The following is a 26,322-nucleotide window of genomic DNA, read 5'->3' on the forward strand; positions in this document are numbered from 1 at the left end:
ACCCTAGGACAAATGGGGAAAGCAAAGCTATACAGACAGAATCTCACCCAAAAGCATACACATACACACTCACAAAAAGAGGGAAAGGGGAAAAAATAATAAATCTTGCTCTCAAAGTCCACCTCTTCAATTTGGGATGTTTCGTTGTCTATTCAGGTATTCCACAGATGCAGGGTACATCAAGTTGATTGTGGAGCTTTAATCCTCTGCTCCTGAGACTGCTGGGAGAGATTTCCCTTTCTCTTCTTTGTTCGCACAGCTCCTGGGGTTCAGCTTTGGATGTGGCCCCGCCTCTGCGTGTAGGTCGCCGGAGGGCGTCTGTTCTTCCCTCAGACCGGACGGGGTTAAAGGAGCCGCTGATTCGGGGGCTCTGGCTCACTCAGGCCGGGGGAGAGGGAGGGGCACGATGCGGGGTGAGCCTGCGGCGGCAGAAGCCGGTGACGTCGCACCAGCCTGAGGCGCGCCGTGCGTTCTCCCGGGCAAGTTGTCCCTGGATCCAGGGACCCTGGCAGTGGCGGGCTGCACAGGCTCCCTGGCAGGCAGGTGTGGATAGTGACCTGTGCTCGCACACAGGCTTCTTGGTGGCAGCATCAGCAGCCTTAGCGTCTCATGCCCGTCTCTGGGGTCCCCGCTGTTAGCCTCGGCTCGCACCCGTCTCTGGAGCTCCTTTAAGCAGCGCTCTTAACCCCTTCTCCTCACGCACCAGGAAGCAAAGAGGGAAGAAAAAGTCTCTTGCCTCTTCGGCAGGTCCAGACCCCCCCCCCCCCCCCGGCCGCTGGACTCCCTCCCGGCCAGCCCGTGGTGCACTAACCCCTTCAGGCTGTGTTCATGCCGCCAGTCCTCTCCCTGTGCTCCAACCGAAGCCGAGCCTCAGCTCCCAGCCGGTGAGGAGATAAGACTCTCGGGCTAATGAGTGCGGGTCCGGCTAATGAGTGCGGGTCCGGCACCAATCCTCTGTGCGGGAATCTCTCCGCTTTGCCCTCCGCACCCCTGTTGCTGTGCTCTCCTCCGCAGCACCGAAGCTTCCCGCCTCCGGCACCCGCAGTCTCCGCCCGTGAAGGGGCTTCCTAGTGTGTGGAAACCTTTCCTCCTTCACAGCTCCCTCCCATTGGTGCAGATCCCATCCCTATTCTTCTGTCTCTGTTTATTCTTTCTTTTGCCCTACCCAGGTACGTGGGGAGTTTCTTGCCTTTTGGGAGGTCTGAGGTCTTCTGCCAGTGTTCAGTAGGTGTTCTGTAGGAGTTGTTCCACGTGTAGATGTATTTCTGATGTATCTGCTAGTGTTGGAGGGTCTCCTGCAGAGGCGGTGGGTGGCTGTGGCTCACCGTGAGGACAAGGACCCTGGCAGCAGAAGTTCTGGAAAGTATTCCTTGGCGTGAGCCCTCCCAGAGTCAAAAGTAATGTATTTGCTCATATATGCACACAATTTTTAGAAGGATGTACGAAACTTAACAATGGTTGCCACTACATAGAGAGATCTAATTTTAGTTGTATATCTTTTTGTATTACAGAGTTTCCCCCTGCGTACATGTATTACTTTTTCAAATAGAGAAGGAAAACTAGTGTAAAATGTTCTAAATTAAAATGAGGTAAAATCTGTCATTCTATACTTCTCTTGGTCATAGGTCCAAGTTTTGGAATTGAGCAAAATAAGACTATTTTATCTTGGAAGTTTTCTGATATTTTGAAATAAATCACTAAGGTTCTATAAATCAGGGGTCCCCAACGCCTGGGCCAAGGACCGGTAGCGGTCCACAGCCTATTAGGAACCGGGCTGCACAGCAGGAGGTGAGCGGTGGGCCAGCGAGCAAAGCTTCATCTGCCGCTCCCCATCACTCACATTACTGCATGAACCACCCCCCCAGCCACACCACAGTCCGTGGAAAAATTGTCTTCCACGAAACTGGTCCCTGGTACCCAAAAGGTTGGGGACCACTGCTTTAAATTGTCTTTTTTCCACAGTAAATAAAAATACTTCTGTTTTAACTATAAACATTTCCTGTGTAACATGGTATCTAGAATAGATTCTTACTATCCAACTTGTTTACATTTATGAATATTGTTGATATGGCCAAATATCTCTCATTATACCAGGCCACCCTTTGGAAACTTTACTTACGTTCTAGCCTGAGAAGTTGGTTGGTTGTTGATTTAAATAATCATGTCATTCTTTGGTTCTTTGAGATTGCTATGACTAAAAGTCTTAATTAAGTGTTTTCCCACATGTGTCCTGTGACCTAATAGAGATTTGTCTCTGCGTTGACATGGATTAGTCAGAATTCTTTATAGTTCTTCAGTAAGCTGCAGATCTGCATACTGTACGTTTTTGACAGAAAACTGGCTGCGGTATTCCTCTGGTTTTTCTTCTGTAGTAGCTTTTCAAAAGAAGAAATAAGGCACTCTAGCACAATCCCATGCTGGAGACTTAAATGCCTGTTTTCGCATGCCTCATTTTTTATGGCAGGGGCACAGGAGGCTTAGTACTCTTACCTGTGGCTTCCATACCCTTGTTCCAACAACTTTCCTTCAAAAACCCTATTCTTTGCTCTTGACATTATATTATTTACCAAAGCAAGTGTTCTTTTTTCTTAAAAGAAAATAAATTTATTTATTTATTTTTTATTTTTGGCTGCGTTGTGTCTTTGTTACTGCACGCGGGCTTTCTCTAGTTGCAGCGAGTGCGGGCTACTCTTCGTTATGGTGTGTGGGCTTCTCATTGTGGTGGCTTCCCTTGTTGTGGAGCACGGTCTCTAGGCACGCGGGCTTCAGTAGTTGTGGCTTGCGGGCTCTAGAGCGCAAGCTCAGTAGTTGTGGCTCATGGGCATAGTTTCTCCATTGCATGTGGGATCTTCCTCAACTCGGGATTGAACCCGTGTCCCCTGCATTGGCAGGCGGATTCTTAACCACTGCGCCACCAGGGAAGTCCCTGCAAGTGTTCTTTTATTAGAAACATTTGTGGCTGATTCTTGCTATTAATTATGGCCTCACAATTTCATTAATATCTTTAAAAAGGGCTTGTCCTCTTATTGCTGTGGCAGTCTACTCACCTGGCCACACCTAGGTATTATCTTCTGAAGGGTACTCCAACTCTGAAATATTAGTCTGACCATAATGTCCAATTCCTTCACGATACCCTTCTACTTCTCTTTCTGGTTTCCACCAAATCTACTCTTTGAAGCTGCTGCTATCTTGTCCCTACCCTGTTCCTTCAGTTTATCAGCTTCTTTCAGATTTTACTCCCTATTCTATTATCTGTGGATCATTCTTGGGAATGCCTTCAATTCTCTCAGCCCCTTGCCGCCTTCTACCTCTCTTGTCCCACCCAACTTGATAGAGTAACTCATCAGTCGTTTGTCCTCATTGCTTCTAGATAGCCTAATGCTGCAAGGGGAAGTAACATAAGTGTGCCAATGACTCTGATTATAAATTAGTAATGTCCAACTTGGGGCAGCAACATTGAAGATTATAGTCTGCTTCCATTTTTGTTCCCCACACTTGAATTTTTCCAAGTCTTTTACCTTGTCCCTGCCCCTAACTTTCAACTAATGATGTCAGAGAGAAATACAGGCCAAAAGGAATATTCTTGCTTTATTTTGAAACTTACCTATGTCTTTACTCATCTATATCCCCTTCTCTCAAGATCATTCCCTCCTCCATCTGTTGCAGTGATTCCATTTTTTTCCTTTGATCTAAACACATCGTTTGCTCACCTGCTGTATTTATGATGGGGGGTGGGGGAAGCAAGGTACAGAATGGCTTGTGTGGTATGATTACTGTACTCAAAAAGAAAAACAAAAATCTCTGTTTTAACACCCTCCCCACACACAAAAGAAGTGTTAGAAGGCTCTGTATACCAAGGTGTTTGCAGCAGTTGTCTCTGGATGGGTTGGATTGTGGACTTTTCTTTTTGCTTGTGTGTAATTTGATTTCTATTAACATGAAATGATTTTAAGATGAGAAAAATTGGATATTTTCCCCCATATTTTCTGTATGTGCTTATATTGTTTTTATTATAAATTTATTTTTAAAAATATTTATTTATTTATTTGGCTGCACTGGGTCTTTGTTGTGGCATGCAGGGTCTCTGTTGAGGCATGCAGGGTTTTCGTTGTGTCATGCAGGATCTAGTTCCCTGACCAGGGATCAAACCCGGGCCCCCTGCATTGGGAGCGCAGAGTCTTAACCACTGGACCACCAGGGAAGTCCCCTTTTTATTATAAATTTTAAAAATATTATCAAGTTATGGGAAATGCCTTGCTATCTTTGTCAAGCAGTTTTCTGATTTCTGAATTGAAACTTTATTTCCTCCCCCCACATGCCCACTCAAGTCCCACATTTATAATGTTTCCTTAGCCCTTTGATCATGTGATCACTTTGATTACAGCTTGTCAGAATTCTTTTCACTTGTTTATCCAAAGTATAAGTGCTGAGACTTAGGAAAGGGTTCTGGTAACCTCAGTATTTCCAGCACTTTGTGTGTATGGATACCGTGAAGACAACCACGAATGCTTTTTCTAAAACATCCACTGAAAAGAGGAGTACAAATACGAATGACATTGCGAATGCTTGGACATCTCCAGGTTCCTTTTCTGTTCTTTAAAAAAAAATTTCACATGGTACTAATTTAAATCGAATGTAGTATGCCGTATTGTGAGACACAATTATTTTTTTTAATCACTAAGAAAGGAAAAAACTCTGCCAATTAGACTGTGATGTTATTGATAGTATGATGCATTGTGTAGAGGTGTTATACATGGGAAAAATGTATATCATAGAATTGATGAAATACAGCAGTTCTAAGGTCACATCTCTGTAGTCTTTGTGGCTTTAGAGTAGAAAAAAGTGTTTAACCCTGGCACTGCTTTAGATCTCATCCATGTATTGCCAACTTTGTTTCCCCTTCATTACTTTGTTTTGTATGGCTACCATGGACTCTGGTGAATGCGCTGAATTATGGTGGAGTAAAGCCTACATTTAGGAAAAGGATTTTTAGTACATTTCTTTTAAGGGGCATTTAAGACAGATTATTGTACTCCAGTCTTGCCACATAGTCTACAGAGACACTGGCTTAAAATACAAATCTGGCTGTTATAGCGTAAAACCCTTTTGTATCTTCTCTTCCCCCAGTGTGCTTCAGTGCACTGGTATACACCAGACTTTTAGCTTTTGATTCCTCAGTCAGGACATAGTGTGGTTATCTTTGTTAGAATATAACTGTGAGCTCAGAAAGCCACATGCTCTGATGTAGAGTGTAAACCTTGCATTAAGCAAAGGGACTGCTGAACAGATACCAGAACAGGTTGAGAACCACTAATTCATAAGATAAAATGTTTCTCATCGTAAGAGACCTGGTCTCTGGACCTGGCCACTGCTCCCTACTTTGGCTAATTATTGACTTCTTTCTGCCTTACGCTTTATACTCAGGTAACATTATTTTATAGTTTCCTTGCTCATATTGTTCTATGTTTTAATCTCTATATCTTTGCCTGGGATCTTCCTTCGTTAAGGATCTCCCTTCAAATTCATTCTTCAAAAACTAATTTTTCTTTTAGAAAGGATTCTTTGCATTCCTATCCTTCCACTAAACTGAGTTGCTTATCTTCCTCATTGCTGTTACATTTGTGCATATTTCTATCCTTGTATTTACTCCATTATGTTGGAATTACTTTTATAACAAAATTATATTTTGTATTTACAGGAAACTGTAAGAGCTTCTTGAGGGCAGGGACTCTGCTTTATTCACCTTTTCTCTCCATCACCTAGCACAGTGCATGACACTATCTTCTTTAAACATTTGCTATGCTAAATGTAACTAAGGCTATGAAGGAACGGACAGCCTATGTAGAATATACCTGGAGGTTGTAGGTATCCTAAGTTTTAATAAAAAACAACTTACATTTCAATCGGTTTTAAGTATTTATGATTTCTTTTTATTCTTTTGCATGCTTTCTTGGCTGGATGACAATAGAGAAGAAGAAAATGAGGTATGTATAATTTAATTAGGTATTCAGCGATTATGAGCTTGAAAACATTCAAAATTTAGCTGTCATTTTGAATGTGAAATGAAGTAATAGTTTTTGCTTAGTTTTGTTTTTGGATCTATAGTAATTCATTCCAGTGAGGGATGTTGTATATCTCAAGAAAATGGTTTTTAGACTTCGGAGTTTCAAGAGCTTTAGTCAAGGTAAAGGAAGCTGGCAACTTTGGAGACAGCTTTTTACCTGTTTTTACGCATTGAGCTTCCATGTAAAATTCAATTTGAAAAGTGAATTTTCTTTCTTAAAAAGTATTTGAAGACCACTGCTCTGTGATAATGCATGTGAAAACATTTACTTTCCCACTTGAATGGTAACTGTATAATTTTGAAAACTGATCTCAGATTTTACCATGTTGAAGTAGAAAACTGTTCTCTTAAATAACCAGACTTGATTAAAGAATGTCAGTTAGAAAAATGTTGTAGATGGCAAGTGTACTATCTTTAATTTAGGCTTTAGTTTGTTGCTATAGACTTTCCTGCTGTTCTGTCTACAACCGAGGTTATGCCTTTAACTTCTAACGCCCATCAGTTCCTTTGGTGGTTTGGCAAATAAAGAAGGGTGAAGTCTTCTTAGATGTATACTTTGTAGTTGTCGTTCACGGTAGGATCAGACTATAAATCAGCATGGCCTGGGTGTGTGGGGCCCAGGCAGATGCAGTAGTAGTTTGCCAGGACAGAGTAATTTCCAGGAAGGCAGAAAGGCCTGGTCCCCATTTGGTTACCTCATCTGTGAAATGAGTGAGATGGGAGACTGCTCTATACCGGTGGTTTACCAAATCTAGGAAGTCCCTCAGAATTGCCTGAGATGCTTGTTCTCAAAAAACAAAACAAAATAAACTTTATTCACCTTAGAGCTATTGAATTGTTATTTCCTGGAGTTTTGTCACAGATCTATATTTCTACCAAGTACCCAAGTGATTCTATGTGATACCAGAAGACCACTGGTTATAATGACTTCTGATGTTTCTTCTCAGATAGGACACAAGAACAAAGTATTTTCATTACTGAGATGTTAGCTGTTGCTCTCTATCCACATGTCCTCTTGTAGTGTATCTTGAAATACACATCAGATTATTTTTTAAATTCTCATTAAAAATTCTGCCTGGAAAATAGTTATAAAACTGGATAAAATTCTTTAAGATAAGAATGGAAAAATATAGATAATTGTTGAAACTGAGGATGTTTACTTAGAGGTTTATTAAACAATTCTCTGTACTTTTGGGTATGTTTGAAAATTTCCATAATAAAGAGTTTTTAAAAATGCATATATAGCTTAATGAAATTCATGCTGTTTGTCATTAAAAAGGACTTTTCATTTCCCTTACATTTTAAACTGTGATGCTAGCCATTTGAAAGTAACTTTATTGTAGTAGTAACTGCTTTTTTTTGTTCATTTATAGGCAAAGATTGAAAATGTGCAGAAAACAGGTTTCATCAAAGGACCAATGTTCAAAGGTGTTGCTTCTAGTCGGTTTTTGCCCAAAGGCACCAAGACAAAAGTTAATTTGGAGGAACAGGGACGACAGAAGGTGTCATTCAGCTTCAGCCTTACAAAGAAAACTTTGCAGAACAGGTTTCTGACGGCACTTGGCAGTGAAAAGCAAAATGATACTCCAAATTCCCCAGTTGTACCTCTTCAAGTAGACTCGACCCCTAAAATTAAAATGGACATTGGAGATACATTATCTACTACAGAAGAATCTTCCCCACCAAAATCAAGGGTAGAATTGGGCAAAATCCATTTTAAGAAACATCTGCTTCATGTAACATCCAGGCCACTGCTGACTTCTACCACGGCAGTGGCATCTCCATCTCCTCCCATAGTACCATTACCAGCAGTCATAGCAGAATCAACAACTGTAGACTCGCCACCCTCATCTCCACCTCCACCACCTCCACCTCCCCAAGCCACAACACCCTCATTACCAGCACCAGTAACAGAGCCAGTGGCCTTGCCACACACACCAGTGACAGTTCTGATGACAGCACCAGTAGATGTAGCTGCTAGAGCATTGAAGGAACCACCAGTTACAATTGTACCAGAATCATCAGAAGTGGACACTAAGCAGGACCCTGTGTCTAATAGTTCAGAAGAACACATAACTCACAATTTGAATGAGCAAGCAGATATTCCTTCACAAAAAGAAGATTCCCATATTGGGAAGGAAGAAGAAATTCCAGATAGTTCTAAGAGTAGTCTGGGCTCTAAAAAAACAGGTTCTAAGAAGAAATCCTCACAATCTGAAGGCACCTTTCTTGGTTCAGAATCTGATGAAGATTCTGTACGGACTTCCTCAAGTCAAAGATCTCATGATTTAAAATTTTCAGCCAACATTGAAAAAGAAAGAGATTCAAAAAAGAGCTTAGCAACTTTAAAAAGTGAGGATTTAGGGAAATCTTCACGATCTAAGACAGAGAGAGATGATAAATATTTTAGCTACTCAAAACTTGAAAGAGATACTCGTTATATATCTTCTCGCTGTAGATCAGAGAGAGAGCGAAGGCGGAGCAGGTCTCGTTCTAGATCTGACAGAGGTTCTAGAACTAGTTCATCCTATTCTCGGTCAGAACGATCCCATTATTATGACTCTGATCGTCGCTACCATAGGAGTTCCCCTTATCGAGAGAGGGCACGCTATTCTCGGCCATATACAGATAACAGGGCAAGAGAAAGTTCTGACTCAGAAGATGAGTATAAGAAGACATACTCAAGGCGCACCTCATCTCATTCTTCCTCTTACAGAGACCTAAGGACACCATCCTCCTATTCTAAATCTGATCGAGACTGTAAAACTGAGTCCTCTTATTTAGAGATGGAGAAGAGAGGAAAGTATTCCTCAAAATTAGAAAGAGAATCCAAAAGGACTTCAGAAAATGAAGCAATGAAAAGATGTTGTTCTCCCACTAATGAACTGGGATTCCGACGGGGGTCATCATATTCCAAGCATGGTAACAGTGCTTCCCGTTATAAATCTGCCCCTTCAAAACCTGCACCCAAGGCTGATAAATTTAAAAATTCTTTCTGTTGTACAGAATTGAATGAGGAAATCAAACAGTCTCATTCTTTTAGTTTACAGACTCCTTGTTCAAAAGGTAGTGAATTAAGAATGATTAGTAAAGTTACTGAAAGAGAGAAGATTGGGTCTCCATCTCCATCAAATCGATTAAATGATTCACCTACTTTTAAAAAGCTAGATGAATCACCTGTTTTTAAGTCTGAATTTATAGGACATGATAGCCATGATAGTATTAAGGAATTAGACTCTTTATGTAAAGTGAAGAATGATCAATTAAGAAGTTATTGTCCCACAGAATTTAATATAAATGGATCTCCTGGGGCAGAATCTGATTTGGCAACATTTTGCACTTCTAAACGTGACACTGTTTTGATGTCTTCTGATGATAGTGTGACTGGATCAGAGGTATCCCCTTTGGTCAAAACGTGTTTGCTTTCATCAAATGGATTTCAAAATATTAATAGATGTAAAGAAAAAGACTTGGATGATACTCGCATGCAGCATAGTAAGTCAGAAAGCCCATTTAGAGAAACAGAACCTCCAGTGTCGCCACACCAGGATCAACTCATATCTTTGCCAGTTATGACTATAGATTACTCCAAAACAGTAGTTAAAGAACCAGTTGATGTGAGAGTTTCTTGCTGTAAAACCAAAGATTCAGATATATACTGTACTTCAAACGACAGCCGCCCTTCTTTTTGTCATTCCGGAGCTGAAAATACTGAGCCTTTAGTAACGAAGATTTCTTCAAATAGCTTTATGAACATGCATTTGAAATCAAAAACAGTTATATGTGATAATGGAAGTCTGACAGATCAGCACTCAAAATTTGCATGTGGAGAATATAAGCAGAGTGTTGGTAGTACTAGTTCAGCTTCTATTAATCATTTTGATGATTTATATCAACCTACAGGGAGCTCATGTATTGCTTCATCTCTTCAGAGTCTTCCACCAGGAATAAAAGTAGACAGTTTAACTCTCTTGCAATGTGGAGAGAATACATCTTCAGTTTTGGATGCTGTGCTGAAGAGTAAAAGCTCAGAGTTTTTAAAGCATGCAGAGAAAGAAATAATAGAAGTAGGTAGTGGCCTTCCTGATTCAGGAAGAGGATTTGCTTCCTGGGAAAACAGGCATAATAATGGACTATCTGGGAAATGTGTGCAAGAGGCTCAAGAAGAAGGGAATTCCATACTGCCTGATAGAAGAGGAAGACCAGAAATCTCTTTAGATGAAGAAGGTGGAAGAGGACATGCACATACTTCTGATGATTCAGAAGTTGTATTTTCTTCTTGTGATTTGAATTTAATCATGGAGGACAGTGATGGTGTAACATATACCTTAAAATGTGACAGTAGTGGTCATGCCTCAGAGATTGTATCTACTGTCCATGAAGATTATTCTGGTTCTTCCGAAAGTTCAAGTGATGAAAGTGATTCAGAAGATACAGATTCTGATGATAGCAGTATTCCAAGAAACCGTCTTCAGTCTGTTGTGGTTGTGCCAAAGAATTCTACTTTGCCCATGGAAGAAACAAGTCCTTGTTCTTCTAGGAGCAGTCAAAGTTACAGACACTATTCTGACCACTGGGAAGATGAGCGATTGGAGCCAAGGAGGCATTCATATGAGGAAAAATTTGAGAGTATAGCAAGTAAAGCCTGTCCTCAAACTGAGAAGTTCTTCTTTCATAAAGCAACAGAGAAGAATTCAGAAATTTCTTTTATACAGCCCAGCCGAAAACAGATAGATAATCACATGTCTGAAATTGCTCATCCTCAGAGTGATGGGGTTGATAGTACAAGTCATACAGACATAAAATCTGACCCTCTAGGTCATCCAAATTCTGAGGAAGCAGTGAAAGCCAGAATAACTTCTAGGCAGCAAGAAGAGCTGCCAGTTTATTCTTCTGATGATTTTGAAGATGTCTCAAGTAAGTCTCGGCAACAGACCACTTTCCCTAACAGGCCAGATAGTAGACTGGGGAAAACAGAGTCAAATTTTTCTTCTTGTGAGATCTCCCGAGTGGATGGTTTCCGTTCATCAGAAGAGCTCAGAAATCTAGGGTGGGACTTCTCTCAACAAGAAAAGCCTACTACCACATATCAGCAACCTGACAGCAGCTATGGAGCCTGTGGTGGACACAAGTATCAGCAAAGTGCAGAACAGTATAGTGGGACACGTAATTACTGGCAAGGCAATGGCTACTGGGATCCAAGATCAGCAGGTAGACCGCCTGGAACTGGGGTTGTGTATGATCGAATTCAAGGGCAGGTACCAGATTCCTTAACAGATGACCGTGAAGAGGAGGAGAATTGGGATCAACGTGGAGGATCTCACTTTTCAAGCCAGTCCAATAAATTTTTTCTGTCCCTTCAGAAGGACAAGGGATCCGTGCAAGCACCTGAAATAAGCAGCAATTCCATTAAGGACTCTTTAGCTGTGAATGAGAAGAAAGATCTTTTGAAAAACTTAGAAAAAAATGATATGAAAGATAGAGGGCCTCTTAAAAAAAGGAGACAGGAATTGGAGAGTGATTCTGAAAGTGATGGTGAGCTTCAGGACAGAAAGAAAGTTAGAGTGGAGGTAGAGCAGGGAGAGACAGCAGTGCCTCTAGGCTCAGCATTGGTTGGGCCTTCGTGTGTCATGGAGGACTTCAGGGACCCACAGCGGTGGAAGGAATGTGCCAAACAAGGGAAGATGCCTTGTTACTTTGATCTGATTGAAGAAAATGTTTATTTAACAGAAAGGTAAGCCAAATTAATACTTGTTGGACAAGTATTAACCTCGTTTTGTAGGAAAAAAATTAACTTTCAAAAGTTCAGAATATATGAGCTCAATTGTATGAAATATGGTTGTGTGATAAAATGTAACTTAAATTTTAAAAGTGTATTTACCTATTTAGATTTGATGGTGTACAGTCCCCCAATTTTCCCCCCCACCCCACACACAGGAAGGGGATGTCTAAATTTTTTTTTTTTTGGTCCCATTACCTCTTTGGTTCTAGAAGTACATTAAAAAAAGTATATAGACCAGCCCAGTTTTTCTTAAATTTCTTTTACATGTGAAACTGTGGCAGAAAGTGAAACAAAACTCCAGCAAAATAGTCTGCTTTTAGAGAAGAAAAAAGTTACGTTGGATTTTTTTTTCCTTCATTCTGAACATTTTTTTTAACATCTTTATTGGAGTATAATTGCTTTACAATGGTGTGTTAGTTTCTGCTGTATAACAAAGTGAATCAGCTATATAGATACATATATCCCCATATCTCCTCCCTCTTGCGTCTCCCTCCCACTCTCCTGATACTATCCCACCCCTCTAGGTGGACACAAAGCACCGAGCTGACCTCCCTGTGCTATGCGGCTGCTTCCCACTAGATATCTATTGTGCATTTGGTAGTGTATATATGTCCGTGCCACTCTCTCACTTCGTCCCAGCTTACCCTTCCCCCTCCCGGTGTCCTCAAGTCCAGTCTCTACGTCTGCGTTTTTATTCCTGTCCTGCCCATAGGTTCTTCAGAACCTTTTTTTTTTTTTTTTAGATTCCATATATATGTGTTAGCATACGGTATTTGTTTTTCTCTTTCTGACTTCACTCTGTATGACAGTCTCTAGGTCCATCCACGTCACTAGAAATAACTCAACTTCGTTTCTTTTTAAAAATATGGAACCCTTCACGAATTTGCATGTCGTCCTTGCGCAGGGGCCGTGCTAATTTTCTCTGTATTGTTCCAATTTTAGTATATATGCTACAGAAGCGAGCACCATTCTGAACATTTTTGAAAAATATCATTAGGTACTTTACAAGCTGGAACTCGATTAGAATATAGTTTTCTTTTGTCATGTTTCAAAATCTGTTGCTAGTAGATTAAACTTGGCAATAGCATAACAAGTCTTTAAGTTTTAAATGGTGAAATCCCTAACATGAAACAAGGTATAATGAGACTAGGATAATAAAAACAAATTCCTAGAGCACAGATTCTCAGTCGACTTTCTTACACCTCTCTTTGATAATCTTGTTTTCCCAATGTAAATATATGTTGAATATGCCTTTAAAAAAAATTTATAGTCTCCTAACCACCTACCTCCTTTTGGAAATTTCTCCTCTAGTTGAGAATCAACTTAGCCATCATCCCTTTAAGCATTCAGAATTTTTTAAAATGAAGACATTTTCCACTGTGGATAAGGTAAAAGACTTCATCTTAAAGTTAGACCCATCAGAAGTTTTTCCTATTTAAATAGCAAAAAAAAAAAAACCACTTTTTTTTTAAGGATAAAGCGGGCCTCTTACAATTACGTTCATTTGTAACTAGTTGTAAATTAGGTTTAACTTCAAAATATTGAATATTTTAAGTGGTACTCCTTAAGAATTTTGTGAGTAGAGTGATGCAACTTACATGATCTTTGTGAAAGAATAGAAATAAAATTAATCAACCCAACCCTCTGGATTTTATTCAGTGAGTTTCATATACATAATTGGTTGGTGAGAGGCCTTTTAAAGTGCTTGATATAAGCTGGGCATTTATAGAAGCCACTAAGAAGACAAATTATTGTAAAATAGTATGTGCATTCTTATGTCTAGTGAAAATAGGCTTACCTGAGCGAAATCTGTGCCCGTTAGTCCTCATCTGGCCTTTTTGGAGCAATACAAAATAAAGCTACTGTTTTTACACATAGCTCTTAAGTACTTATAAAAAGATAATTTGTTTATCTTTAGTCATCTTTCTTCAGGCTAAGCATGTTCTTATGCTCATTAATGAATTATATCTTTAATTGATCCAGATGAATCATACTTGTTATTCAAACTTAGTGGAAACTATCATGACACACTAGGTACTTTATAAAACTGAGACTGTAGTAGAACATATGTTGGAGATGAAAGCAGATTAGTTAGATTAAGACAGTCACTTAGAGCAGCTGTGCTCTTCACTTGTCTAATAGCTGAAGAGTAAGTCATAGTTCCCTAATCTTAAGAAAGGGATCTTATTCGTCTGTCCTTGATTTTTTTTTTCCTTTTTGACAAAGATCAAAAAATAGAGTTCAACAAAAAGACCAGTAAATAATCACATTTTCACTTTTGCTTTGCAAACTCTGGCTTAGGTTTTTATGAACCCAGTCAATTTCGAACATTTATCTTCTCCCCGCCAAATCTACACTGAGAAAGTTTAGTCCTCTGTAGTAATGCTATTCTATAATAATATATACGTCATTCTTTTTTCTTTTTTAAATCATTCAGTCTTCTTTTAAACAGGATTTGTACAAAAGTGATGTTGCTAAAGGATTCTCTAAAGGATTTGATTGAGCTAAATTCTTAATTAAAAACTCCTTTTTCTTTCTAAAGCAACTCCTTTTCTTCCTTAGCCTTGTATCTCAACTATTATTTGTATATCCATGAGGCCTGATTCTTTTTTTTTTTTTGGGCTGCTCCACTGCATGCGGGATCCTAGTTCCCCGACCAGGGATTGATCCCTCGCCCCCTGCAGTGGAATCGCGGAGTCTTAACCACTGGACTGCAGGGAAGTCCATGAGGACTGATTCTTAAACCTAACTTTAATTAATCAGCTATGTTATTATTTGATATTCATGAGTTTTCCTATTTCTCTGTGGAGCCAAATATGACTATTAACATTTGAAACTGCTCAGAGTTCAAGGTTTAGATGACAAGGACTAGGAAATAAGGACTGAGTCCAAAATGATAGACCTGAACTTACCCCAGCTTCCCATTTGCCAAGGCTGAGGTTGTCTCTCTCACCTGTTTTGCAATACAATTCCTAGTGTTTTCAGTCTCATAAATGCTTAATGGTTAGATGTTTTCTTCTTTTTGAATGATTGACTTAACGAGAATCATTAAATGGGAAACTAGTGAGATTTAGCACATTTTTGATTGTGTATGTTGTATCATTGCCAGGACATCTTTTTAACCAATTTTAATAAAATTTTACCCACTAGAAAGAAGAATAAATCCCATCGGGATATTAAGCGAATGCAGTGTGAGTGTACACCTCTTTCTAAAGATGAAAGAGCTCAAGGTGAAATAGCATGTGGGGAAGATTGTCTTAATCGTCTCCTCATGATTGAATGGTAAGTAAATTAGAATGCTCTGCTTTTGCTCAACTATTAAATGTCTCTAAATTTTAAGAAGAATTATTAGGAGTAAAATTTAACTTTTCTCCTTCTACCTATTGTGGAGTATTTCTGAGCAATGAAATCTCCAATGTGTAATAGTGTTTATAAGGAGGCAGATTTCCCTTGCATTGTGCGTTAGATTATAGTACATATTGTAAGTGCTCTGTAAAGTAGCCCTAATGGTAACATAGTAATACTAATTTTTACCCAGTCTCCTTTTATCTTTTGTAAGGTTCACGTCCTGAAAGGTAAATGTTGGTATTTTTTAGCTTTTACTATAAAAATAAGCTAAAACCCTAACATTTCAAAAGTGCTTAAAGTAAAATGTCTTGCTCCCCCAAGCCTCAATCCCTCTATTTGTAGTCTTTCCAGATAATTTTTATGCCTATACCAGCATGGGTAGACGTTTCCTCTTTTTATGTGTAGAAATGAAGTCCTTACTATATGTACTTTTTGAAACTTTGTTCCCTCTCACCTGCCACACACGCTTTTCTTTTTTTTAATAATTTTTTTTTTAATGTAACTTTGGCTGCAGTGGGACTTCATTGCTGTGCGCGGGCTTTCCCTAGTTGTGGCGAGCGGGGGCCACTACCTGCCACCATGCACGGGCCCCTCATCGTGGTAGCTGCTCTTGTTGCAGAGCATGGGCTCTAGGCACGCGGGCCTCAGTAGCTGTGGCTCGTGGGCTCTAGAGCACAGGCTCAGTAGTTGTGGCGCACAGACCAAGTTGCTCCGGGACATTTGGGATCCTCCCGGACCAGGGCTCGAATGCATGTCCCCTGCATTGGCAGGCGGATTCTTTAACCACTGTGCCACCAGGGAAGTCCCCACACTTTTAATTAAATATGTTTTGGAGACCTATTCAGAGCTACATATTTAGACCTATCTAAATCTTTCTCTTGACTACATTATGTATTCTATTCATAGTTAACCCATATTTATTAATCTTCTATTGATAGACATTTGCTTCCATATTTTTCATATAAACAGTAAATATCTTTACATTAAAAAATGTGATTTTTAAAAAAAAACCAGTCGGATTGAAAATTGTATCATTTTTAACATGGAAAGAATATTAAGGTGATTTATAGTGTAGGTACCTTATTTTTAGTGTTAATGAAGTGTTTTTTCCCAAAACTCAGTTTTTGGTTTTGCTTATGTAATAGTGTTACAAAAATAAAACATATACCTCAAAAAATAAAAAAGAGAAAGCATTTTTGGTATTTTTAAATGTAAACTAAAAGCAGAGATGACAGTAAACATATAAGGAGAGAAGAGGGATTTCCTTGGTGGCACAGTGGTTAAGAGTCCGCCTGCCAATGCAGGGGACACGGGTTTGAGCCCTGGTCTGGGAAGATCCCACATGCCGCGGAGCAACTAAGCCTGTGCGCCACAACTACTGAGCCTGCGCTCTAGAGCCCACAAGCCACAACTACTGAGCCCGTGTGCCACAACTACTGAAGCCTGTGAGCCTAGAGCCCGTGCTCCGCAACGAGAAGCCACCACGATGAGAAGCCTGCACACTGCAACTAAGAGTAGCCGCCACTCACCACAACCAGAGAAAGCCCACGCACAGCAACAAAGACCCAACGCAGCCAAATTAATTAATTAATTAAAAAAGAAGAGAAGACATAAGAACAGTATTCTCCTAATTTGACATTGTTGCCCTAGTCTCTGCATTTTTCTGGTTTTTCCTGTCAACCTTGTTGAACAGATATGAAGTACAGAAATTCTTTTTTCTTGTTATTCCCACGCTCAAAACTTAGTGGTTCTCAAGATTAGGTTCAAATATAACCTTGGTATTGAGAGCCCTTCATAGTACATCAACAACCTGCCTTTTCATCTTCCAGCAACCCACCTTTCTTATCAGTTATCCTTAGCTATTTTATTCCCCTTTTCTCAAGTAGGCCTTGTTTCCTATTTCTGCACACAGGTGGGCACTGTCATTGTACCTCTTGTTTTCCTTATCTGTCCATATCCTCTGTGTCATTAGAAATTCTGCTTTAATCCTACTCCTTCCGGAAAGCTTTCTTTCACTGCTTCTCTCCAGAGTGAATCCTTTATCCGTTGGACATCTGTAAAAATGTTGCTTACTACTACTGGTTTGGCAATAAATAATAATATGTTGGAAATAGTAATTTTTATTGTAGCCTTAGTATTAAAAACCTTTGTATCTGTAAGCTTTGGAATATTAAGAATTCAGTAAATTTTTGATTTTATTTTTATTCTAGGATCCATGAGGGAAGAGCCTTGCCAGTTTTTATTGTGCTTACTCTGAACAGAGATATGTTTAATGACGACTTTGGTTTCTCTTAAATGTAGCTCAAGTAGTTAGCTACATTCAGAAGATGAAATTAGTGATGATTGGAGTGGAATATAAGAGAAGGTGCACTGATTGAAAATAAGTTAGCTCTGCATAGTTGTCAGAGTACTGCAAACTTACATGCAGCCTGGAAATGTATCTTAGACACTCAGGGAGGGGTAATGACCAGTTGACAAGACTGTATTTTGGGCATCATCTGTTTAACAATGTAGACACTCAATTTTAAGGAATCCCTTCATGATGGAAAGAATTATTGAGGAAGTCTCACTTGGAGGTTTACCACACATATGCTGATTATGCCATAAAGATATGGATATATTTACATAACATTCTAGTGAACATGTTTTTGGTTCTTTTGCTGCTTTGAAGAATTAATTTTCTCCTTTTCTCATTTCAGTTCTTCTCGTTGTCCAAATGGGGATTATTGTTCCAATAGACGGTTTCAAAGAAAACAGCATGCAGATGTGGAAGTCATACTCACAGAAAAGAAAGGCTGGGGCTTGAGAGCTGCTAAAGACCTTCCTTCGTAAGTTGTTTTAATCGTCTTTCACTTCATTTGTGTTGTTGAAGTTGGTTAGATACTTTTTAGGAAAATAATTTGCCTATTACACTGAAGTTTAATAATGATTATTGTGCAGAATGACCACTTGGTAGCTACTTTGTTCGTTTTAAATTCACTTCTTTTAGGAAATTAAACAGAAATCTCTTCTGTCTATATATGAGAGAGCAGTTTGTCCCTTGTGATATTTGGACTAGGCCGGTCCTTCTTTGTCTGATAGTTATGTTACCTTAATTCCAAGTAATTACCAAGTATTTGCTGTAGATCCCCACAATCCCTATGAAACTCTATAAAAAGGAGTTAGGACAGAATCTATAAAGTTGAATCTATATAAAGTTTAGTTGGGATAAGAGTAGTGGAGAGTCTGAGGATATTGAGATAGAGAATTAAAGCATACTTGATAGATACTCATTAAACATTTTTGAATGAATAAATGTTGCCTTCTAAAGTCATGTAACTTTTATATGTAATGCAATAAAAGGTTCAGTTTTATTTTCTACCATATTCGGTATTTCCTTTAACCACCAATTTTCTTACATATAGCATATTTAAGTATTCTTATGAAAGTTGAGTACCTTTTTCTTTAAAGTTAAGTATATACAGATTACATTTGTTTATGATTGAAGAATTTTTAAAAATACATCAAAGGAATAAAGGAAGAAAAACAGTTGCTGATTCTAGTGATTCAGGCACAACTATTCTTTCAGAATCCTAAGCATATGGCCAAACTTGAATGGGAATTGGGATGGAGTGAGGGGTTTTAGTCTTTTTATTGTGGGGATTCAAAGCAACCAGGTAGCAAAAAACCTAATAATAACCACCACCACTACCACCAGGTAATTTAGTTTTCTGACAGGAACCTCATATATCTTTTGAAAGCCAAATCATTTAGTTTTTATTGTGAAAATAGGAAATGATCTTATCCTTTTGAGAACCAACCAGAAAAAAACCATGTTTTATTATATAAAAAAGTAGATAGTAGGAACCTCATATATTTCCCTTTTCTGCAAAGTATTATCAGAGTATTTTGGTTTATAACCATTTTTAAATTGTTTATTTGAAACAAGTATCTCAGAATCATCTCAGTATGTTTCATATCCAAATTCATTGGATCCTTTATAATATTTTAAATAAATAATAGACTAAGCTTCCCTTGAACACTGTTAACAACACTGAACTCAGTACTTGCCAAGGCAGTCTGGTGCATTTCTAAAATCACTAACTCTGGTCTAGATGCAGGTTTTTAGGTATGCTTTCTTTTATTCTACTCAAGCCAGCCAGGCTTTTCTTTTGGAGAGTCTTTTTAAAATTTTTTTAAAGGAACTCCAGTTTGGACATAACCCTCTCTTACAGGGGTAGTAATGGACACTGCCTCTTGGCAGAGTCTGCACTAACATAGCTTCAACTTTAATGTAAATTCTTGTTGTATGCAACAGAGACTATTTGATGGCTCAGGAGTCCGTTTCTGTTATGAGGAAGGAGATGGGAGAAGAGAGGAGAGAATGCGTGACTGGTTCACATAGCAGGTTAAAATTTCCTAAAGCTCTTTAGCTTTCCTCAGCTACTCACAAAGAACCCTGCTTTGGTAAAATATACCAGGACTTAATGTTTCCATGATTCCCACACTTTCACTCATGTACTTCCATGTGCTGATGGTAATACCAATTTTATAAATTTTTAACTCTAAGCTATTTAGGTGTTCACTGGTAGAGTATTCCCATTTAAGAAGGGCATACTGTCAGATGTGCACAGTATGAGGAGGAGGTATTTGGAACAAACTGCTAGTTACTGTTAAAATACCATGACAGACTCCACCAAAAAAAAAAGCAAATTCTTACCAAAACCCTCAAGTTTTAGGCTGTAGGAATGGAAGGCAGTGCTGTCCAGGTTGACTTAATGTTATTGGATACCAAATGGGACTTCGTTTTTTTGGGATGGGGGGGTGGAGTAAAATTCAAACAATATATTATTAGCCTTTTTAAAGTGCATGATTCAGTGACATTTAGTACATTCATAATATTGGGCAGCTATCACCTCTGTCTAGTTCCAAAAATTTTTATCACCCCAAAAGGAAACCCCTTACCCATTAAGCAGATTCTCCCTATTGCCCCCTCTTCCCAGCCCTTGGCAACCTCTAAATCTGCCATCTCTGTGGATTTACCTATTCTAGATATTTATATGAAATATAAATGTGGCTTTTTGTTTCTGGCTTCTTAAAGCTGTTAAACATAGCATTTTTTTAGCGTGGCCAAAAAAAAAAAAAGGGAGAAGTATACTGATTATGTCAGTATATCATAACAAATACGAATGATTTACATTTTTAAATTTTAAAAATCTCTTTGGTTAGTGTTAGGGCACGTTTGTTTATTTTCTCTCTGCACGTCTTGTGGGGTCTTAGTTCCCCGACCAGGGAATGAACCCAGGCCCCAGCAATGAAAGCGCTGAGTCCTAACCACTGGACAGCCAGGGAATTCCAGGGCATGTTTATTTTGAAAGGGTAAGACAAGACTTCTGGGTAGGTCACTTCAGGTCAGAACTTGGGAGTAAACCGTAGAGAAGCATTTGTTTACATGGAGGTAATACTTGAAGTCATTGGTGAGAATGAGCTTTTATAAAATAAAGGGAGAGGGAAGAGACTGAGAATATCTTCAATAGAGAAGAAATAGGTAAATAACCATGAACAATCAAAGGTAGAAGGTAACTGAAAGAAGCCAAGGAGAGAGCTTAATCATGACTGTTGATAAATGCTAGAGAAAACTCACAGAGAATGCAGTCAGAGAAAAGGTATATTTGACCTTTAACATCATTAGAGACCTTTGAGAGTAAAGGTAGTAGAACGGCTGCTGTATTTAAGTTGCCTTCTTTTTTCTTAGGACATAAAGCCTCTTATTTTTCACTGCTTCTGATTTCTTCACAACCATTTCTCAGTTGTGAATCATTGTTTTCATGATAATGTAAACCAGACTTGAAAGTTCGTTTTAATATCTAGTGAGAGCAAGGATATGCATTTTGGTATAAGTGTAAATTATAAAAGCTTCTTAGAGTCAACATTCTTTGAAAAGTATTAGGAAGGAGAAAATTAACCTCGATTAGTTGCTAGGCACTTTACATATATTTTAATTACATCTTGTGTAATAGCAAATCTGTCCACTTTACAATAGTTTTTAAAATTCATTATTTTTGCATGGATGTATGTGTTTTCCGTATATCTCCTAGGCAGGAAATACTGTTTTTCTTTTGCCAGGAACACCTTTGTCCTGGAATATTGTGGAGAGGTACTTGATCATAAAGAGTTTAAAGCCCGGGTAAAGGAGTATGCACGAAACAAAAACATCCACTACTATTTCATGGCCCTGAAGAATGATGAGGTAAGTGGCATGATTGTGTTTGTTTTGAAACAGATCTGGAAATTCTTGAGTTTGAAAGGGGTCATTGATATGGACTGATCTTTAAAATATATTAAGTGACCAAAATAAGGAGCTGAACAGTGTGGATAGTTTTTTTCTATTTGCTTACAAAAAGGATGAGGGAGAGGGGGGTATTTACATGTATATGTAAATGTAAACATACATGCTTCATACTACAATTCTTAAAAACTATTGATAGCCCCCAAAGAGCTTTTGTTTATGTAGATTATATTTATCAATATTTATATTAAAGACGAAAGCTGAGAAGTTGAAAATACTTACTTTTTATTAAACCATTTAAAAGTGACAATAAGCAAGCCTATTACGTTGACACAAATAGCATATGCTTTTGTGAAAATTAAGTATTTTCCAAAAAGCTTTTTTTTTTTAGTGAGGAGTACCATTTACAAATCTCTTTAATGTCTGACTTACTAGAATTTAGCTAGATTCTCATGTCTGCCTCTACATCCAATCTGGAAATGCAAGTTGTAGGGAACTATCCTAGTAGGACCTGTTGAATCTCACTCTGAGGGTGGGCTCAGCAAGAGTTTTAACAAGCTCTCAGTGGATTCAGATACATACTCAAGTTTGAGAGCTGCTGCACTGTGGTATCGCATGCATTTGAAAATGAAGTTTTAAAAACTTGAAGTAAGATTGGAATATAATAGGATGTAAGAAATAGCTAAAAGAAAATGAGACATTGATAGATATGGAGATAATTTTGCCCCCTAGGTAAAATGTTGATAGTTAGAGATCTTTCTGAGGAAGACATTGGATATTTGTCACTTTGATGTGTAAAGTGATATGAGAGAGTTCTCAGAAGGAATGGGGGATTAGGGGTAAGGGTCTTAAATTTGCTGGATGCCTTGCCTTTGCAAAATGCACATATGTTTTAAGGTCTCTTTTTTTTTTTTGCGGTATGCGGGCCTCTCACTGTTGTGGCCTCTCCCGTTGCGGAGCACAGGCTCCGGATGCGCAGGCTCAGTGGCCATGGCTCACGGGCCCAGCCGCTCCACGGCATGTGGGATCTTCCCAGACCGGGGCACAAACCCGTGTCCCCTGCATTGGCAGGCGGACTCTCAACCACTGCGCCACCAGGGAAAGCCCCTAAGGTCTCATGTTTAACTGTTAAATTATCCTTTTCCCTAGATAATAGATGCCACTCAGAAAGGAAATTGCTCCCGGTTCATGAATCACAGCTGTGAACCAAACTGTGAGACTCAAAAAGTAAGTTGAGGTAGATTTAGAGTTTGGGATATTTGTTCAAGACTGCTGTTCTGACTGTTAATTTTAGATTCTATACCAAAGGTACGCATGGATATTATTTTTTAATCATTGTACTGATTTTTTTCTTACTCTTAAACTTTTTTTTGAAATAAGTTTAGATGTATAAAATAATAAATAGTGTTGAAATAGTACAGAGTTCCCATATATTATCCTTCACTAACTTCTGCAAATGTCTACATTGAACATAACCATAATATAATTACCCAATCCAGGAAATACTATTAACTACTAACTAGTCTAAAGACCTTATTCAAGTTTTGCCATATGTCATTTTTCTAGTCTAGGATCCAATCCAGGAACTCCAGTTGCATTTAATTGTCACATCTCTGCCCATAAATTTTAGATATTGTTTAAGGTGCCGAAATGAAAAACTAAATTTTAATTTTGATGAAGTCCAGTGTGTACTGTTATATTCAGATTTTATATCAGTCTTATCCAGGTGCCAAATTTGGTAGTTTTAATAACATTTATAAGGGGCTGAATGGCCACAGATGAGAGAGACGATATATGGTATGCATGTGGATATACTGCTCCTCCTCAACAAGGCCAGACTTTGGGTCTTGGTTATCTTTATGTCCCTGTGCCTGGCACACAGTTGACACTTGATAAATTCATTTACCGAATTCGATGTAATATTTCGAGGTAATGATCTTGGTACCCTCTAATTTGTGTTTTAAGCTTAGAGTTAAAAAAAAAAGCATATAGATACATATATATGCACATTAGAATATTGGTTCTTTTTTAGGTTAAGAAAGCTGTGGACCCACGCCCTAGAAAAATATATCAGTGATTTCCTCTCATATTGAATAGTTTTGACTCTTGGATATTTTTTGCCCTTTGATATCTGTACTTATAGATCTTAGATACAGCTCTTCCAAGAGCCAAAACATACAACGAATAGGAGAACCCAGTGTGAAATTATTTAACCTAATTAAGTTCTGGTTCTATTTTTGCCTGCAGCTGGTGGCCACATGTCTAGCTGTGAGACTCCAACTGTACTGTTTCCCTTCACCTCTTTAAGTCTGGGTTTTTCATCAGTAGCAGGTTCAAATGGTCTGGACAGGCGCTTTCCAGTCAATTTACATATTCTGGAACTACAAGGTCCAATCCCTGTGTATTTACCCCCATTTTAATTTTTGAGTTTTATGTATCTGCTCTGATGCTTCCCTTCCCTTTCTCTACACTCAGCATTATGACCACTGTTTCATGAAATTAAACTTCTGGCATTGTTGTTTTCCTTTTTCCACGCCCCATCTTATCTTATAGTTACTTTTAACATAAGGTAGTACAAATTCGCCTGGTACTCAGTGACACCAAGCATTCCATATTTGCCTATTTTTACTACAAGTGAATCTTTACTGTGTGAAAATGTGTATTAAGGTAAGTTAAAGTAGCAGTTACTTTTTTTTTTTTTTTTTTTTTTTTTTTGCGGTACGCGGGCCTCACTGCTGCGGCCTCTCCCGCTGCAGAGCACAGGCTCCAGACGTGCAGGCTCATTGGCCATGGCTCACGGGCCCAGCCGCTCCACGGCACGTGGTATCCTCCCGGACCGGGGCACGAACCCGCGTCCCCTGCATCGGCAGGCGGACTCCCAACCACTGCGCCACCAGGGAAGCCCCAGCAGTTACTTTTATTAGAGTTAAATTATAGATGATATTCATCTGGTAGCTCATTAAATAAGAGTGATACTTAAGTTTATTTTGTTTTTTAATTTTCCTGTTAGCTATTTGGAAAAGCCTTTATTATCTAAAGAGGCACATGCATAATTAAGGCAGGTGATGATGATCTTTTTTTAAAAAACACCCACACACACATAGATTAACCAGTTACTAATTTCTTTTCTTTTAAAAACAACATCTCAGTGGACTGTGAATGGACAACTGAGAGTTGGGTTTTTTACCACCAAACTGGTTCCTTCAGGCTCAGAGTTAACATTTGACTATCAGTTCCAAAGATATGGGTAAGTATTGATTCCGTTCTGTTTTGCTGCTTCTGATGCAGAAATAGACTGTTCAGATATAGGAATCTAAAACCTAGATGTGAATTACTAAGAAGTTATATGTACTGTCAGTTCTTATCTATAGTGTTCTCTTTTAGTTCTGTGTATTTTCCTTCTGTATGACACTTCAGGCCATTAAGGGATATTGTACAGGAACTACATGTTCCTCCTCTGAACTTCATGCTGCCTTATTTATATAGTTATGTTTCTAATATAATTTTAAAACTTTCTATTACAGAAATGTCAACAGGGTGTTGACATGGTATAAAGAGAACAATATAATGAATCCCTGTGTGGCCATAATTCATCTGTCAGTTATTAGTTCATGAGTTTATCATGTCTCATCTATACCATATTGTACTCTGAAAAATAATTTGTTACCTAGTTCTACCAAAACCAGTAACTGATGCAATAGCACTGAATACCCCTAGCATTTATATTGTGGTTTTAATAAAACCCCACTAAAAGGAACAGGGTTCCTCGGAGAAATGTCTGGTGTCAACTTTGGGACAGGTATTAAACAAGATGACTCTGGATTATCTCCTCATATCAGAAAACCAGTTATAAAAGATAAGGAGGGTCATGTCAAAGGGACTTCGGAGATAGCTTGAATAGAATCTCACTTACCAAAAGTGGGAGGGTTCTTATTAACACTTAAGCATCATTAAGAATAATAATGGCGAGTGGTTTGAAACACACTACATAAAATCCATGAGTTTTAATGACATTTTAAAAATAAAAGCGCATTAGTCATAATTGAAAGGAACCAATTCATGATCTTGAAAACTAGTTTTTGGTTTTTTTTAATTGAAGTATAGTTGATGTGCAATATTACATAAGTTACAGGTATACAACATAGTGAATAACAATTTTTAAAGGTTATGTTCCATCTATAGTTACTACAAAACACTGGCTATATTCCCTCTATTGTACAGTACATCCTAGTAGCTTATTTATTTTATGCATAATAGTTATATCTCTTAATCCCCTATCCCTCTTTTGCCCCTTCCCCTCTCCCTATGAGTAACCACTAGTTCAAAAATTAAAAGAAGAAAAAAATCAAGCATTTACCCTTCCTTTCCCAAGTGAATTTTTGATTAAACCAAGCAGTTGGTGAGAGGAAATTCTTTATAGAGGTTATTTTAGCTAATAAATGAAGCAGTAATGGTATCACCATTTTGCAACACCTCATAAACTAGTGGATCTAGGCAATGGTCAAGTATTCTGGGGTTGACCAGGTTCCATGTAGGGCTCCATTATTTTTTTTTTCCTCTTGTATTTGTACTGTCCTCTTTGAAAGAAAGGAAACTGGAAATTAAGTGCTGTTTGTGATTCCCTGCTGTATTTATCAAATATTTTTGTGCCTCTGATTGCTACTGTTATATACTAAATCTATCAGTTTACTTTTGGAATAGTCCTTCATGTTTTCCTTGGGTAGCTCTGGTTGCAGAGTAAATAAATGGCAGAGGGCTGTAGACTTAGGCCTGTATTCTTTCTTCCACTTTACCTTGACACCATGGTTACATTTACTTATTACTATATTTATTAGTAGTGTCTCATCCTTATGTAATGAT

At 38.5% G+C, this 26,322-nt stretch overlaps 1 protein-coding gene and 1 non-coding gene across 3 annotated transcripts in view; one reads left to right on the forward strand and one right to left on the reverse strand.

Annotated features, from left to right (window-relative positions):
- The first annotated feature begins 5,950 nt into the window (after positions 1-5,950).
- Positions 5,951-26,322, forward strand: part of SETD2 (SET domain containing 2, histone lysine methyltransferase) — an 84,932-nt gene continuing 64,560 nt past the window's right edge. For both annotated transcript variants that reach the window (XM_030845350.2, XM_030845353.2), the window contains exons 1-7: positions 5,951-5,984; positions 7,438-11,798; positions 14,997-15,128; positions 17,894-18,022; positions 21,300-21,423; positions 22,612-22,689; positions 24,612-24,709. In XM_030845350.2, the coding sequence (XP_030701210.2) occupies positions 7,483-11,798; positions 14,997-15,128; positions 17,894-18,022; positions 21,300-21,423; positions 22,612-22,689; positions 24,612-24,709 (4,877 nt within the window). In that variant the 5' untranslated portion in view covers positions 5,951-5,984; positions 7,438-7,482. The remainder of the gene's footprint in view (positions 5,985-7,437; positions 11,799-14,996; positions 15,129-17,893; positions 18,023-21,299; positions 21,424-22,611; positions 22,690-24,611; positions 24,710-26,322) is intronic.
- On the reverse strand, positions 12,706-12,812 carry LOC115846581 (U6 spliceosomal RNA). Its single transcript, XR_004037007.1, has one exon. It is a non-coding gene; the product is annotated as a U6 spliceosomal RNA (small nuclear RNA).

The sequence above is a fragment of the Globicephala melas genome, chromosome 11 (assembly GCF_963455315.2).
Source record: "Globicephala melas chromosome 11, mGloMel1.2, whole genome shotgun sequence".
Classification (NCBI taxonomy): Eukaryota; Metazoa; Chordata; class Mammalia; order Artiodactyla; family Delphinidae; genus Globicephala; species Globicephala melas.